Source organism: Nematolebias whitei, chromosome 4, assembly GCF_014905685.2.
Source record: "Nematolebias whitei isolate Nwh7 chromosome 4, NemWhi1, whole genome shotgun sequence".
NCBI lineage: Eukaryota > Metazoa > Chordata > Actinopteri > Cyprinodontiformes > Rivulidae > Nematolebias > Nematolebias whitei.
This window is the reverse complement of record NC_056501.1, coordinates 45,022,664-45,038,986: the sequence shown is the minus strand read 5'-3', so window position 1 is coordinate 45,038,986 and position 16,323 is coordinate 45,022,664. Positions and strand designations below refer to the sequence as shown.

General features: G+C 41.5%; 1 protein-coding gene across 3 annotated transcripts in view; it reads left to right on the top strand.

Moving 5' to 3' along the window:
* LOC119408576 (protocadherin-18) overlaps positions 1-14,195 on the top strand; it is a 20,152-nt gene extending 5,957 nt beyond the window's left edge. For all 3 annotated transcript variants that reach the window (XM_037675418.1, XM_037675417.1, XM_037675419.1), the window contains exon 4: positions 12,195-14,195. In XM_037675418.1, coding sequence (XP_037531346.1) covers positions 12,195-13,153 — 959 coding nt within the window. In that variant the 3' untranslated portion in view covers positions 13,154-14,195. The remainder of the gene's footprint in view (positions 1-12,194) is intronic.
* Positions 14,196-16,323: the final 2,128 nt, after the last annotated feature.

Genomic DNA, 16,323 nt, shown 5'->3' with positions numbered 1-16,323 from the left:
TACAAGAGAGAGTTGGCCAAGACTGACAGCATACAGAAAGGGGGAAGGGGGGGGGGGACAGTAAAAAACACAGTTACAACACATAGTCACAATAAACATAGACTTAAATAACAAACGACTCAATTAAAACAATTACACTTCTGCAACTTGAGTAAAAAGGGATCTATCATGATATTAAATACATTCCAAGTTTAAGCTTTAATTACAAACTGTTCCATGAGGTTGGAGCAGAAACGCTAAAGGCTTTCTTGTCCCTTTCTGTACTGACACGAGGAACACTAAAATTTAATTAAAGCTGCAAGCAGCGTTCAAGGCCCTCGCAGCGAAGCACCGCTGCGGCCTTACCGCGACCGCGGGAACTCCAGCGACTCCTCCCGGTCGCCATCGAGAACGCTCACGCAACCGTCACGCGCCCGTTCTCCGGAATGTGCATTCGCCGAACCTTTGACATCAGCTGCGACTGCGGATATAACTATTTTAATATTATAGGGGGCGCTCTAGAGTCAAAAGTTAAAAAACTTTACTAATGTGTCCATAACTGCTTACTAATGATGCACCCAAAATCTGGTGCAGATCGTATGGTATATCATTGAGATACAAGTGTTAGAATATTATAGGGGGTGCTCTAGAGTCAAAAGTTAAAAAACATTACTAATGTGTCCATCAGGACTACATAATAATACACCAAAAATCTGGTGCAGATCAGATGATATATCATTGAGATATAACAGTTTAAAAAATCTAGGGGGCGTACTTGAGTCAAATATTAAACAACAACACAACTGTGTCCATAAGTCCTCACTAGTCCAGCACCAAAAATCTGGTGCAGATCAGACGATATGTCACTGAGATATAACAGTTTGAATTATGTAGGGGGCGCACTTGAGTCAAAAGTAAAACAACAATACCATTGCGTGTTTAAGTGCTCACTTATCACACACCAAAAATCTGGTCTACATCGGATGACATATCACTGAGATATAACAGTTTGAATAATCTAGGGGGCGCACTTGAGTCAAATATTAAACAACAATAACAATGTGTGTAGACATGGTCACACATTATGCCACAAAAATCTGGTGCAGATCGGATGATTTATCATTGAGATATAACTGTTGCTATATTGTAGGGGGCGCTGTAGAGTCAAAATTTAAAAAACATTACTACTGTGTCCACCAGGGCTAAATAATAACACACCATAAATTTGGTGCAGATCGGCTGATATATCACTGAGACAAAACAGTTTGAATAATCTAGGGGGCGCACTTGAGTCAAATATTAAACAACAAAACTAAAATGTCCATCAGTTCTCAGTAATGACGCACCAAAAATCTGGTTCAGATTGGATGTTGTATCACTGAGATATAACTGTAAGAAGAATATAGGTGGCGCTGTTGAGGCTCTTGGCCACTTATCATGGAACCCTGTTCAAATGTGGATAATGATCAATCATAGTGATTTTGGTTCATCTGGGCTCAAATCTGTGCAATTTAGAGCCAAACGTATTGCAACGGCGTCTCTTTTTAATTCGCCATGGCGCCACACCCACATCCTCCAGCTATAACTGTTTGTAGTTTAAATCAAGTCAGACCATCTTGTTATCTGTCTTCCAACACAGGATCATCCTGATTAGATTAAGGGTGTCAAAGAAGGAGCATTCCAATTAAACAAAGTCACTTCCTGTTCTGAGGGGGCGGGGCTTTGATGACGTCACAATATGACCTCAGGGTATCGTCGGGCATGGGACAGGGATGACTCGTGCCAAATTTGGTGCAAATCTGTTTTTCAAGTTGAAAGTTATAACGTTTGGAAATTTATGGCGTTAAGCTCAACTTTGAGGCCTGGCCACGCCCCTTTAACAAAACGAAACTGAAAGCTTTTGATAACTTTTACTCTCCAATGTCTTAAAGGTCTATTAACCAAGTTTGAAGGCAATCCTTCAAAATCCCTAGGAGGAGTTCGTTAAAATTCGCCATTAAAAACGCCCAAAAATTAACCTTTGACCCAAAATGGCCGACTTCCTCTTGGTTTTGGACCTGAGCTCCAAGAGACTTTTTCATAGGTCCTGAGAAGATACACATGTTCAACGAGTTTCAGAATTATCGGTCGAAAAATGTCTTGGGGCCGAGGTTTTAAAATATTCTAGGGGGCGCTATAGAGGCTATTGCGCAATTATCATGGCTTCCTGTTCAAGGTGCGGGCAATGATCGATCGTAGTGATTTTGATGAACCTCGGATCAAATCTGTGGAATTTAGAGCCAAACGTATTGTCACGGCGTCACTTCTGACTTCGCCACTCCGCCACGCCCACATCCTCCAGCGGAAACGCTTTGCGCTTCAAAGCAAGTCAGACCAACTTGTTGTCTGCCTTCTAACACAGGATCATCGTGATTGGGTCCAGAGTGTCAGGGAAGGAGCATTCCAAGCAAAAAAAGTCACTTCCTGTTGTGAGGGGGCGGGGCTTTGATGACGTCAAAATTTGACCTCAGGGTATCGTCGGGCATTGGACAGGGATGACTCATGCCAAATTTGGTGCAATTCTGTTTTTCAACGTGAAAGTTGTAGCGTTTGGAAATTTTTGGCGTGAAGCATAATTTTGAGGTCCGGCCCCGCCCCCTCAACATACGTCGGTTTGCACCGTTTTGATAACTTTTGGTCCCCCATGCCTACTGAGCAAAATGGCGCAAGTTTGAAACCGATTGAGCGAAATCCCTATGAGGAGTTCGTTCAAATTCGCCGTGTACGAAAAGCGAAAAACGGCCAAAATTGACCCTTTGACCCAAAATGGCCGACTTCCTTTTGGGTTTAAGGCATACCTCCAAGAGACTTTTTTTCATGATTCAGTGGGTTGTACATGTGTACCAAATTTCAGCTCTCTAGGTCTTACCAGTTGTCATATCTCACGTTAGGGGGCGCTGTGGAGCAGTTTGGCCACGCCCACTTTTGGTTCCATTAAATACCTCAAATTTCTCGCGGGGGACAATTTTGGGTCAAATATGGTGAGTTTTCGAATATGTTAAGGCCTCCAAATTAGCGCTCTTTGACGGAAAAAAATTTGAAACGACACAATAACAATAGGCCTTCGCAGCGGCCTTCGCAGCGCTTAGCTGCTCGGGCCTAAAAAGTCTGAGATCGGAGGCTGTAGGTCGTGTTGTTTAAAGTTAACAAAGATGAAATATAAGGTGCTGTCAACTTAAGAATAGCCTCGTAAATCAAAACATACCAATGGTCAAGCTGACGTACATGCAGAGACGGCCATTTTACCTTATACAAGAGACAGTGATGAGTTAGGGCTCCATAATTTGTAATAAACCGCAAAGCGCCATGATACACGCTATCCAGCATGTGACAACATTGAGCAGAGGCGTTCAAGTATAATACATCACCATAGTCAATAACCGGAAGAAAAGTTGACTCCACCAATTTCTGTGTTACTCTAAAAGAAAAGCAGGATTTATTCTGAAAATAAAATCCAAGTAAAAGCTTCAGTTTATTTACAGTAAACTGAATATGTACTTTAAAAGACAATTTGTCATCAATTAAAAATCCCAGATATTTGAATGTAGATACAAGTTCAATTTGTTTTACAAGTTCAACTTTAGTTTGAAAAAGCTTTAAATTTTGGCCCCATTTTGTAAGTGAGTTTGACACCCCTGCAGGTCAAGTCCATTTGAACTTTATGACACCTGTTAGTGGCTAGTAATGCAGTAAGACCAACAACTTTGACCATCTTCTTAAAACAGCATTCAATAATCCCATAATATAAAATAATAAAACTGTTGTCTTTCTAATGATTTGTTGGGTTAGTGTGCCCAGGGGAGCAGATGGTGGGGTTAAGGGCCTTGCTTAAGGGCCCAGAGTGGGACAAATGAGGGTGGAGGCAGGTGCGGGTGCTTCACCTTTTTCACCTATATTTTGATGTTGTCGGTCCGGGAAGTCAAACCAGCAACCTTCTAATCACAGACCCACCTTCTCTAACCTCTGCACCACCACTCCCCTACCCTGGTTTACAGCTTAGCTTCTGTCTGCTGTCACTCCCTGTGGACTTGCCATTTCCTCCATGGCTGCATTACCAAGCAAGAACTTTCCAACTTGTTGCCGGACCCGTCTGACTTTAAAATATTCTGCCCCTCAAACATCAAACATCTGCCGACTCAGAGGTGAGAGAAGTGGAAAGCGCCTGGTCAGATGTCTCCCTTTGTGTCTTAGCAGACATCTCACAGGTTGCACCCTTCTCTCTGAGCTGCTTTGTTCCAGTCAGCTTCCCACACAATCATCCCTCCACACTCAGCTCACCATACATCCCTGCTCAAGTTGATGCAGCGTCTGAAAGAGCGCCGCTCGTTAGTCGTTTTGCTTTATTCCACCCTCACTTTCACCCACTGAAACTGAGCTCCTCGATCTTTTCCGATACAAAAAGTGCCATTTAATTGCCATGTGAAGAATAGGTGCTGTGGAGTCAGCTCATGATTAAGGCTTGAAGAATATAATTAAACCTTAAGACGCACCTTTTTCCCAGTGTGTGTTCAGCCTGCGTTCTACCCCCGCGCCCACGGCAGCAGGAAGGATTCAGAGTTCAGCCACATCTTTGTCAGGATGTCTGAAGCCTTTAGCGATCTGCTAAATGTGGCACGAGCTGTAGCTCATGTAGGAACTACAGCTAGCCTAGTCCAAATGTTTCTGTGAATTCAGTGTATTGTTTTCCTGTTCGTAGTTTCTTCAGCTCATTTTTGTTTCATTCAAGTATATTTTGTTCTATTTAAACCACTCGTAGAAACATTCAGATGTATTTACAACAGTGTGCTTTGACTTGTTTATTTAATACTTCGCTAAATATTTAACATGACGTAAAATAAATATCTCATAGAAATACGTTGAGATTTTCTTCACTTCCTCCAAGAGCGTTGTTCTCTATGAAATCTGCTTCTTGGTTGCTCTGTTTTTTGTTTTCTTATGCTATTTTTATATTTAGCTAATGTTTAACTTCTTTTAGCTGCATTGTTGCTTATATAAACATCTGTTTTTGCTCATTTGAGCATTTAGCTGCTCTTGCTGATCGTCAGCTGTTTTGCTTATTTAACAGTTTAGCCACAGTTTTGCTAAATTTAGCTTTTCTCTGCTTGGTTTAACTTTGACAATTTAAGCTTTTTTAACAAATTTCAGCAAAATCATTAAGCAGTTAGCATTAGCACTGCATTCATGCAGAAAATGCAAGCTTCATTAGTTATAGGGGGCCGAGATGGTGTAAGGGCAGGGCAGCCAACTTGAGACACGAAGGTCCCGGGTTTGATCCCCAGTCATTGCACATCTCTCTGAGCAGGTGTCTCTGAGCAGGACACTCTATCCCCAGTTGCTCCCCAGGTGCCTTCCATAGCTGCCCATTGCTCCACCTGGTGGTGGATGGGTTAAAAGCAGAGAACCAATTATGCCATTGCATGGGAACATACAGTGCAATGATGACAACACATTATTATTATTATTATGTATGTGTTTGTAACTGCTGGAACAATAGTTTGATGAGTACTGAGATCTATCTTCAAAGTGGAATATGAAAAATTATGTCCCAAAAAGCAGTTTTGAAAACTGCAGATCAGACCGCCAAGGCCTTTGCCATCCTTCTGCACATGTCACAATGCACTGGTCCCTTAGAGCTCCTCCTGCAGGTGGTGGGTTCACAGGAGGGTGGTCCTGTGTTAAGCCTGGCTGGACCCTGCAGTAAATGTCCCAGCCACTGGGCAGTCTAGGTAGTGTCTCACTGGGTTGCAGCTGCTGGCGAAAACCCACACATTCACAGAGAGAACATGCAAACTCCACCCAGAAAGGTCCACGTCTGGGATTTGAACCGGCAACCTTCTTGCTGAGAGGCAACAGCTCTACCAACTGTGCCACCATGCTGCCCTCTAAAAGGGAAATTTCCTAAATCCCTTGAAACAATTGCAAGGGTTTTTGAATATTGGTACATGCATGATAGAGGCTCAGTCTTATTGCTTGAATTTTGTACATTTGTACAAATTTGACAAATTTTCTTTCAAAATTGTCAGAGTTGTCGGGGGCAACCAAATTCTTTCTCAATGTAGTTTCTGCAAGTTCTAGAGCACAAAGGCTGTGTTGACATCTGCACAGAAGCTGTCCAATGACAGAAAACATCCAAGGCTTTAGACTTTAAATGTACAGGTCTGAAAACCAAGTTGATGAAGAATTGTGTTTATTAAAATAACTGGTCCGTGCATGGTTGAAAATACAGATTTGTAAGATTTGCACACAAAATTACACAGTGAAGAGACCCATGGCTCACCAGACATAACACTCAGAATTATGTGAGACCGCAACAAACACCTACCATGCCTGGCATAGGAGAAAACCTGGGCTTCCCTTGTCTAAGCAAGGTCACCATAAGGGTTTTAATCAGGATTTGCTGGCACCTTGTCCAAAACCACTTTTCCACAGGAGACCCTACTGGGGTCAAACACCTCGGAGTCCCTCCAGATGAGCTGGAGGATGGAGGTCTGGGGATCTCTGCCTAAGCTGTGACCTGGTCTTAAATAAGTTGCAGAGGATAGATGGATGGATGGCTGTCATAAGCAGGAGTACAAGGTCTTTATTTTACAGTAGCAACTAAAAGCTTAATCACTTTCTAAGCAGCTTCTGTTTTGATTTGACTTTAAATGAAAAAAAATGTCAGAACTCCAGAACTAAACTTTTGTATGGGTCCTTAAACATGTCCTCTGATAGGAGTCCTGAATCAGTTCTGGACTGTTCCAGTGTCCCTGCTGACACTGCTTAGTGCATAACAGGGTCCTCTTGTTGATCAGAGAGCATTGATTATAAACAACGCTGATTAAAAAGCTGATAAACTGTTTTCTAATGGAGTCAGTGCAGGTTCAGCTGGGTTCTCTTTGTAACAGCCAGAAAACGAAGAACACACAGCATAAAAACAGACGGGTCTGTTCTGTATGGAACCTTTTGATGAAAACACTTACAGTATTCGTAGCCCATTTCCTTTTTGTCTCCTGTCGCAGAGCAAAGATGGGGAATTGGACAGACCCTCTGTCCATCCATCCATACATGTTATGAACATTATAACTTGAAAAGATAAATGAGGTACTGTCTCTCATTTTGGTGTGTGGTTACACAGGAGTAAGAAGGGTTTTGCTTGAAAAATGGGCTGCCATATCAAAATCCAAGATAACCAACGCTGTTCTCTTTTGTAAACGTGCTACCCCATTCATTTCAGGAAACTATGTTTTCTAGTTTTTATATTGCTCAAAAGTATAATTTCCTTAAATGATTGGGGTGGCCAGAGATAATTTATGGTGGCCTTGGCCACCATAAATTATCTCTGGCCACCCCATGGCTCCACCAAAGCGCCTGGTGGTGGATAAAATTGCTCCCTCTACTCACAAGGATTTATCACTCTGTGTTGCCTCAGACCAGCCAAAAAAAGACAATTACCTCTCTTTTTACACAGTGTAGCTCCTGCCCACTTGAACTGCATCAAAACATCAAGGCTTACTTGCATTCCTTGTTCAGTTCCAGTCCAGAAAAACACTTGCCACAAAAACTACAAACATTCACTATTCAAACCCCTCTGCGTCAGGGGACATTGGCGTACCGCTTGTTTGAATAAACATAGGCAAATGATCAAATTCAGAAGCCTTTGTGTGTGTGTGTGTGTGTGTGTGGGGGGGGGGGGGGGCAGTGACGCAGAGGTTAGAGAAGGTGGGCCTGTGATCGGAAGGTCGCCGGTTCAACTCCCTGTACATACAACATCAAAATATGGGTGGGAAAGGTGAAACAACCACACCTGTCTCCACCTTAATTTGCCCCATCCTGGACCCTTGAGCAAGGCTCTCAACACCCCACCCCCACCCCATCTGCTCTCCCGGATGCCCTAGCTCAATGGTCCCCAACCTTTATTGCGCCACGGACCGGTAGATGACCCATAAAGTAGATGCCATTTCCTGAATTCTGGTGTATTTTACAAAAGTATATTACAGTAGATCAGTCTGTGTGTAAAGAATGAATATAAAAGCTGCACTTTTTGAATGGAATGACTGAAATAAATCAACTTTTTTATGATATTCTAATTTTATGACCAGCATCTGTATTTCAAATTTACTTTTAATCACTTTATGTGTGATTTATAAGTGTATTAAGTGCAGGATCATTTCTCATTTAATTAGTGTATCCCACACCGAGGTCAGCTGAGCCTCGTCATCCTCCTCGCTGCTCCACAGTGATTCACGTCAGATTGTTCACAAAAGCGCAGGAACTTATGCATAGTGCAAAACTTTAATAATATTTATGATTTTGAATAAAATTGCCCATGACTTTGAACTTTTAATGGCAGACATTTTTTTTTAAGAGCAGAAGGAGAAATGCGAAGGAACAGCTCTGATGTGAATTCAAAAAAGTTCAAGACAAAACCAGCTCTGATGTGATATTAGGAAGCTTTGTTTAAAATTATAGTTTATTTAGTTAATAGTTTTACAGTCACTCTTTGTCAGGCGGGTTGAAAAATATGCAGCGTAATCCTTCAAATGCGCAGACACGGCCGCATGCCTCCTCCTGTCTGCTCCAGACCACGCAGCTAAATTACTCCTCCCGAACGGGCAATGTAGAACCAATCTGCGCATGCGTCTAACAGAAACTGAAACTTACCACTTGGTTATGTTGACCTGCGTCAAGAGTGAGTCATTGACAGATGTGGTGATTTTTCAAAAATTATTATTATTTTTTTTCTGTGCAGCCCGGTATAAATTGACCCACGGCCCGGTACCAGTCCGCGGCCCGGTGGTTGGGGACCACTGCCCTAGATGGCAGCTCTCTGCTCTCTGCTCTGTGGTTGTGTCAGGAAGAGCATTCAGTGTAAAAACAATCGCCAAGTCTTTGTGCGACTTAGTTCACTGTGGTGACCCTTGAAGAAGGGAGCAGCTGAAAGAAGAAAAATAAAAAATCTAATTCAGAAGTCTGTAAAAAAGATGGAGCACTAATATGCTGTTGGAAAAAGATATTTGATCATGGAATAACTAACATTACACTATGGGTTGCATGTTTATGTTCTGCCAACCAGTCTTGCATTTACAGTATTTTGGTATTTTGGTTCTACCTATATATTAAAATACTTTGCAATCTGGACATTCTAGTTTATAATAATTTGCTGATAACTGATTAAACTAACACACTGTGAACTTCTCATTTTATGTCTGATGCTTTCTTTTATTCATATTCACTCACAGATCAGAAGGGTTAAATCTTTCATTTCGATCCTTTCATTTCATCTGCTCTAAGATGTATTATAAATGTTCCTTTCATGTTAATGAGGGGATAATAAAGTCCTTCAATAGCACTAGTGAAAAGCGGCGCACTTCTTTAATGAAGGGTTTAAGTTGGCATATTTGATTTGTCTAATTTATTCTTCTGAGATTTCTATTTGAAGATTTAATGTTGAAAAGAGGGACTTGAAAGGGGAAATGCGGGGCATTTATTCAGAATGTATAATAAGCATTGATTGGTCTGGCTGAGTTGTCTCTCTGTGGTAAATATGCTGAAAGGTAGCAACAGAGCTCCTGCAGAGCCTTTTAGACTAATTAGGGCAGATTTCCACTGTGTAAAAAAAGAAAAGGCAGACAAACAGAAACAGGCAAGGAAATATTAATGTAATTCACAAAAAAGGACAAAAACTTTTTATGTCCTGCTGGGATAATGTTTGTGCTGCATGTTCATGTGTTTGTTAGCAAAACATCTCATGAACCACAGGACACATTTCAGTAAATGAGTGTACATAAAAACTGATTAATGTTTAGAATTGATCATATTCAAACCAACTGATCTGAAAACCAAAACAAAATGGCTGTAACTCAGTGAATTATATAAATGTTGAGTGAAAATTGGACAAAGTAGTAGCTGAGAGTCATCCCCAACAGGTATTTTGAGCACTGACTGATCACACAAGATGGGTTCTTAAAACTGTCAGAACCATCAAAGGTCATCAGAGTCGGTCTGTTAGCAAAATCTGTTTCAAACCATCCATCCATCCATTATCTTTACCCACTTCTTATTTTTCGGTTTGCGGGAATCACCGGTGCCCATATCCAGCCATCATTTGTGAGAGTATCAGTGATACTAGCAAAGTACCATATTTTTCGCCCTATAAATCACATTTTTTCCACATAATTTACATTCCCTGTGACATACACCAAAGCAACATATTTATGGATTTTTTTCCCCCCCATATTTATAAACCAATTTTTGGCTGAGATATGACAGATTCCTGAATTAGAGCTGTGAATTACATTAACAAAGACCTTAACAAACCCCTACTGTGAGGTGTGATAGGTCAATCTGCATATGTATGTATGTTTGTTTCTCACCTCAGCTTTATAACTCGAAACCCACACTCCCTGTTCTTTGAATTGAAAAAGCTTCTTGGATGAGAAGAGAAACATCTTCTGTTACAAATAAAGTCCAATTGTTTTTGTTTTGAACTTTTTTTTAATTCATCATGTCCTGGATGATTGAGAATCTTCACCAGCATATTCTGACTGAAAATGTTGAACACTACCATTTTCAGCCACTCGATGGCTCTCGAGTTGTATGGCATGCTGTTGTGTCATGTAGTAGGTAAGAGTAGCTATTAATGACACAATCGGCTTGCCATAGCCTTCCACCTTCGTCCAACTCGCCTAGAGCAACCATCAAATCAGCTTCATTTTGCTGCACCGCCTTGGCAAAATGAAGCTAATTTGATAATTGAAGTGCATTTATTAAGTTAAAGTTCAACTGAGACACACCTTTACTATAATGTCGAGCAAACAAATAATTGTTTTAGGTGCTTATCTTGTTAAATTTTAAAGAAACATGCAATGTTCTTCCTTCCTGATTTCCGCCCTGTCTGGGCGCTCCCAGAGCACCGAGGCAGTGAATACTTCTGAAATACAGCTGATTTGACCGTTAAAGTCCTTTTATTAAGGAAAAAATTAAACTGAGACACACCTTTACAATAAAGTCAAGCAAACAAATAATTGTTTTTAGTTTTCTTGTTAAATTTCAAAGAAATGAGCAGCAAGTCATCCCTCTCTGTTCCCGCTTCTGCGAATCAGGCTTTGAAATGCAGCTGATTTGACTGTCAAAGTGCACTAAGGAAAAGTTAGACTGAGACACACCTTTACTATAATTTCGAGCAAACAATAAATGTTTTTAGGTGGTTATCTTGTTGAATTTGAAGAAATGCACAGACTCGTCCCTCTGCACGTTCATGTTTCCGCACATTGGCTTTTGAAAATGCAACTGATTTGACCGTCAAAGTGCATTTATTAAGCAAAAGTTAGACTGGGGCACACATTTACTATAATTTCGAGCAAACTAATTGTTTTTAAGTGTTAATCTTGTTAAATTCTTGTTAAAGTCCTCCCGTGTACGCTCCCGCGACCGCCATTTGGCAGCCAATCGATTTTTGGCACAACACCAGTCCACATTTCCGAGTTCAGCCCACATTTCCGGGTTGTCAGCGGTGACACGTAACAAATGACGTGTCAGTAGTGACACATAATAGATGCGACGTATATGGCAAAGCGACAAATTTATAGATTTTCCCTCTTTATTAGACATATTTGGACTGCTGCGACTGATAGAGCGGTGCGACTTGTACGGCGGAAAATATGGTAATCAAGCTAGTATCACTCAGCCCCCTTTGAATAGTAAGCGGCTATCAGGCTGATGGCCCTCCTTTATCACATGAACAGCTTGTTCTGGATGTCAGCAACAAACTGGTTGATCCACTATGACAAGGTGCTATTTATAAGACTGAGCTTATTATAGCTCCTCAGACTGAAGAACTAAACCTTTGTACAATTTTATTTTTATTCTTTTAACCCATCCAGAGGACCTGACTTAACTTTTCAGACTTTCCTCAACACTTCATTATTTTGTGACATCATGCATAGCTTTATTTTAAGTTTTGTCCAAAAGTCTAAAGCTCAACAACATTAATCCATACATCAATTTAATTTGAACTCTGGATTGGTTTGTTTTTTTAAAGCAGAAGTGATGTTTTGGTGGCCAGACGTGGAACTAATATTACATTTTTTTCATCGTTTGATGCCAAACTGCTCTGTTTTGAATGGTGACTGACTGTCTAGTTTAATTTTCACTCATGTTTTAAAGCTCATGAGTGTTTCTGTTTCTTTTTACAGCTATGAAACATTGCACAGAGGAGTGTCGTGTTCTGGGTCACTCAGACCAATGCTGGATGCCTCCCCTGGCCTTACAAGCCTCATCCTCCACTGACTACCGAAGCAACCTCTACATTCCTGGGGAAGAAGCACACCAAGCTCCAGACATTTCTCAGGAAAAGATCTCACAACCCTGCACTGACACCTGCCCTGCCCGGAACCAGAGCTTCTCTACCTTTGGTAAAGACTTTGGTGGGGAGGATGGTGAAGAAGAGGAGGGTGGAGAAGGTGGCCCATCTGAAGAAGGAGATGAAGATCTGTGTGGTACCACATCATTGCTGTCAGAGATGAGCAGTGTGTTCCAGAGGTTGCTACCACAAGGTCTGGATTCATACATCCAGGTCAACGAGAACCAGAAAGGGACAAGCCTGGGTGGGGTTGGTGTACCCCTGACTGGATCTTTAGATCGCAGAAGAGGCCATCTACCAGGGAAGCCTAGTCCATCTGTACACCAGCAAGGTGTGGCAGCCTGGGCTGCTAACACTCACTTCCAGAATCCAGGTAGCAGCATCTGTGCTTCTGGTCAACATCAGGTTGGAAGCTATCATACCCTCAAACCCAACACCAAGCTCAGTTCCCAGAGCAGCAGCCACAAGGGTTCCCAAGCACCTAGAAATAGTCCCCAGAATAGTGGACATGCTCCTAAATCCAACAGTAGCCCTCTGGTAACAGGACTGGTCAACCAGACAATGGTGCAGCCGTCTCTTACTCCGGCCCCAGTGCCAGTTCCAGCTCCTGGGCCCTCTTCTAAGTGGCTGCCAGCCATGGAGGAGATCCCAGAGAACTATGAGGAGGATGATTTTGAGTCGGTTCTCAGCCACCTTCAAGGCAAACGCAGTGACAGCCGACATGAACTGGTTGATGCCAGCGAGCTGGTGGCTGAAATTAACAAACTCTTACAGGATGTCCGGCAGAGCTAGATGCTCTTTTATATTTATTTTTTACACATTCACTGCCTCTTTATAAAGAATAAACATGAGAGGTAAGTGTCAAAAGAAAGATAAAAGTAACTTAAAATATGTAAAATAAAAAATAAATAAAAAATGCAATAGGGTTGGGCAATAGATCATCGTCAATGCAACGACCAACGATTGGTGATATATTGGTACTTGGGGCAACATGGGGTTGTGAGGGAGGGTTACCATTCTCCATACAACTGTGAAAGTATGATGTTAGTAGCTAAAAAAACAAATAGTTTTAAAAATTACTTTGATTTTAAACCTAGAAGTTACTCGCAGCTTTGGACAAGAAATATACCAGATCCATGTGACCAGCACTGGGTTGATATTAGGAGCTACAGCCAGCTTTATCAGTCAGTTTTTATTAAGTTGGAGCCGACAGGAAATGTCTTAAGGTTTGGTTTTCACTGTTCTGTGGATCACTGCACACAAAGAATGCTTGGTGGAGACCAAGTGAATATCATTGGAACGGTGTCACCACATACGATTATTAGTACAGTTATGAACCCTAAAGGTAGGATCTCATTGGGCTGCAATGGTTGATGACACAAAATTGTGGGAAAATGGCAGAAACATTTTCTAAACTTTTGTGTCATTGTTCTGTATTCTGAGTGTTTGCAACAGAACAACCAACGAGCCGAGTGGTTGTGTTTTGAATGGCCAGTTTTTGTGCCAGAAGTGGGGCCAAGTCATTAGTTATTTTCATATGCTTGGCTTGCTTGGTTTCATTATTGGAGGCAGTGCACATTATCTTGTTGCCCACCTGCACCCACAATATGCCCACTGTGGCAGCTCCCCCATTTTATGTTTTAACTTGCTAGAGTACACTTTTGGAAGGGAGACAATTAGATTTGGACCAGTTTTTCAACAATTATTATTTATCTTCATTGTGGTGTTTAGACATGGACGTTTGCCTCAGGTGCTTTTTGTTACAGGAGACATTCAAGGATTCAAGGTTCTTTATTTGTCATTCGCACCACATGTGGTGCATGTGGTGGAACAAAATTGTGCACATAGGATTACACAGTTACATCTAACAAAAGTATAAAATGTAAAAGAAAACAGTAATATCTAAGATATGAACTAAGAAAAACATTTAAAAAACTACACTAAGCACTAGTCTTACAAAAACAATATGCTGAACAGCAGCAGCAGGGAATGAGTCTGTGAGCAGATGACTATGAATGAACACAGGAGCATGAAACAGATCAGCAGCAAAATGAAACAGATCAGCAGCAACATGATGTGATTTTTTTCACATTGATTATCATGGTTAGAAATTCATGAGTCTCACAGCCTCAGGGTAGAAGCTGTTCCTCAGTCTAGTTGTTCTACACTTAATGCTCCTCAACCTCCTGCCTGAGGGGAACGGGGCAAAAAGTGTGTGTGCTGGGTGAGTGGGGTCCTTCATGATGCAGGTGGTCCTCTTCCTGCATCTAGAGGTGCAGATGACTGTGATGGTGTGGAGGCTGACTCCAACAGACTTCTGTGCAGCCTTCACCACTCTCTGCAAAGCTTTTCTTTCTGCAGCTGTGCAGCCTCCATGCCACATGTTGATGCTGGAGCACAGGATGCTCTCCACTGCACACCTGTAGAAGGAGGTGAGGACTGAGCTTCCCAGACCAGCTCGTCTCAGCCGCCTGAGGAATTAAGAGTCTGGTGAGCTTTCTTGATCAGGCTGGTGGTGTTGTTGCTCCAGCTGAGGTTGTCATTCAGGTGCACACCCAAGTACTTGTAGCTGGAGACCACTTCCACTGCAGATCCTCCTGTGTTCGGGGGTGGGTAGGTGTGTTCTGTCTGAAGTCCATGAGCATCTCCTTCATCTTCTTCACATTGATGTGAAGGTTGTTCTTCCTGCACCAGCTCCCATGTATGAATGTATCCCATGTATAGATGTCAAAGTACCACTCTGTTGCTCTTGAGAAGAGTTAGAGGCACCTACAATAACATTTGTCTTAAATGCTTGTTTGAGTATTTTAAAATAAATTTGTTGGTCAAATTTTTCAGTACTCACACCTTTGAGAGGCATGAGAAAATTGAGAAACGTCACAAATGTGAGACATTTTGGAGACTTCTTCATGAATGTACGTATGAACTAGTAGCAGCCCAGTTAGACACCAGTTAGATACCAGCTAAACTGGCTGTGGCTTCACCCACCCTGTTGCAAGAGGGGGACAAGAATGAAGTATTTAATGTAACTTACTTAAACCACTGCACCAAGCCTCATAAGCAATACCTTTGGTCTGGTGCAATCCCAGAAAATGGGCACGAGCTCCAACGTGCACTGCCACAACATTTCACAGAGACTGGTAAAGAACTAAAGCAAGTTTAGCGGTTCTTGCGTGGTCTGTGGCCGCTGATGGTAAAACAGCCTCCATGAGCCTTCACAGAGGTGAATAGATCAACCTGTTGATCCATGAGGTAAAAACTTTGCAGCTCAGCTTCATTTTTTCTGGCTGCTGGAAAAAAGTTTGCAGTTTTATTATAATTGGTTGTCTGTTTTATAAATTAGGCTGTCAATGGCAAATATTAGGCTCAGGGCAAAGCTGTTTTTTGTGATTTTTTTTTTTGCTCCTAAATTTTTATTTTGACTGATCTAAAAATATGTTTGTGAAAATAAAACCATTAAGAAGTAGTTTTAAGCAGCTTAGGTGCTATTGTTATTCATTGCTTAGTGCACAGCTACCATTATGATGGATGGTGATTTTGCTAAAAAAACAACTATTTCTCTTCGAGTTTTTTCTTACCTATATCTTGTCATTTTCATTATAAGACAAAAATTAATTGTTGCTTATTTTAACAAATACATTTTGTAGATCGTTGCCTCTCAGCACGTCCAAATGCTGATTTAGCAGTTTGACCAACAGCTGAAATAAAGTTTGCAGCTGGAAATATATTAGTGCTGCACACAATCAGGGTGTGGCACTGGCATATTCAGTTGATTTGTACATGTATTTACTGGGGAACATTATTGAAACAGAAAGTTAGATTAGCAAGAAAGTGGGAAATATTGTCCATAAATAGACAAATAAATACCTCCAGTTGTTGGAGTCTGATAGACTCTGATAAGTGATGGTTCAACTGGTCGTCTACTCGCTCTACCCTAACGTGCAGCTGAACTTTAAGTTGCA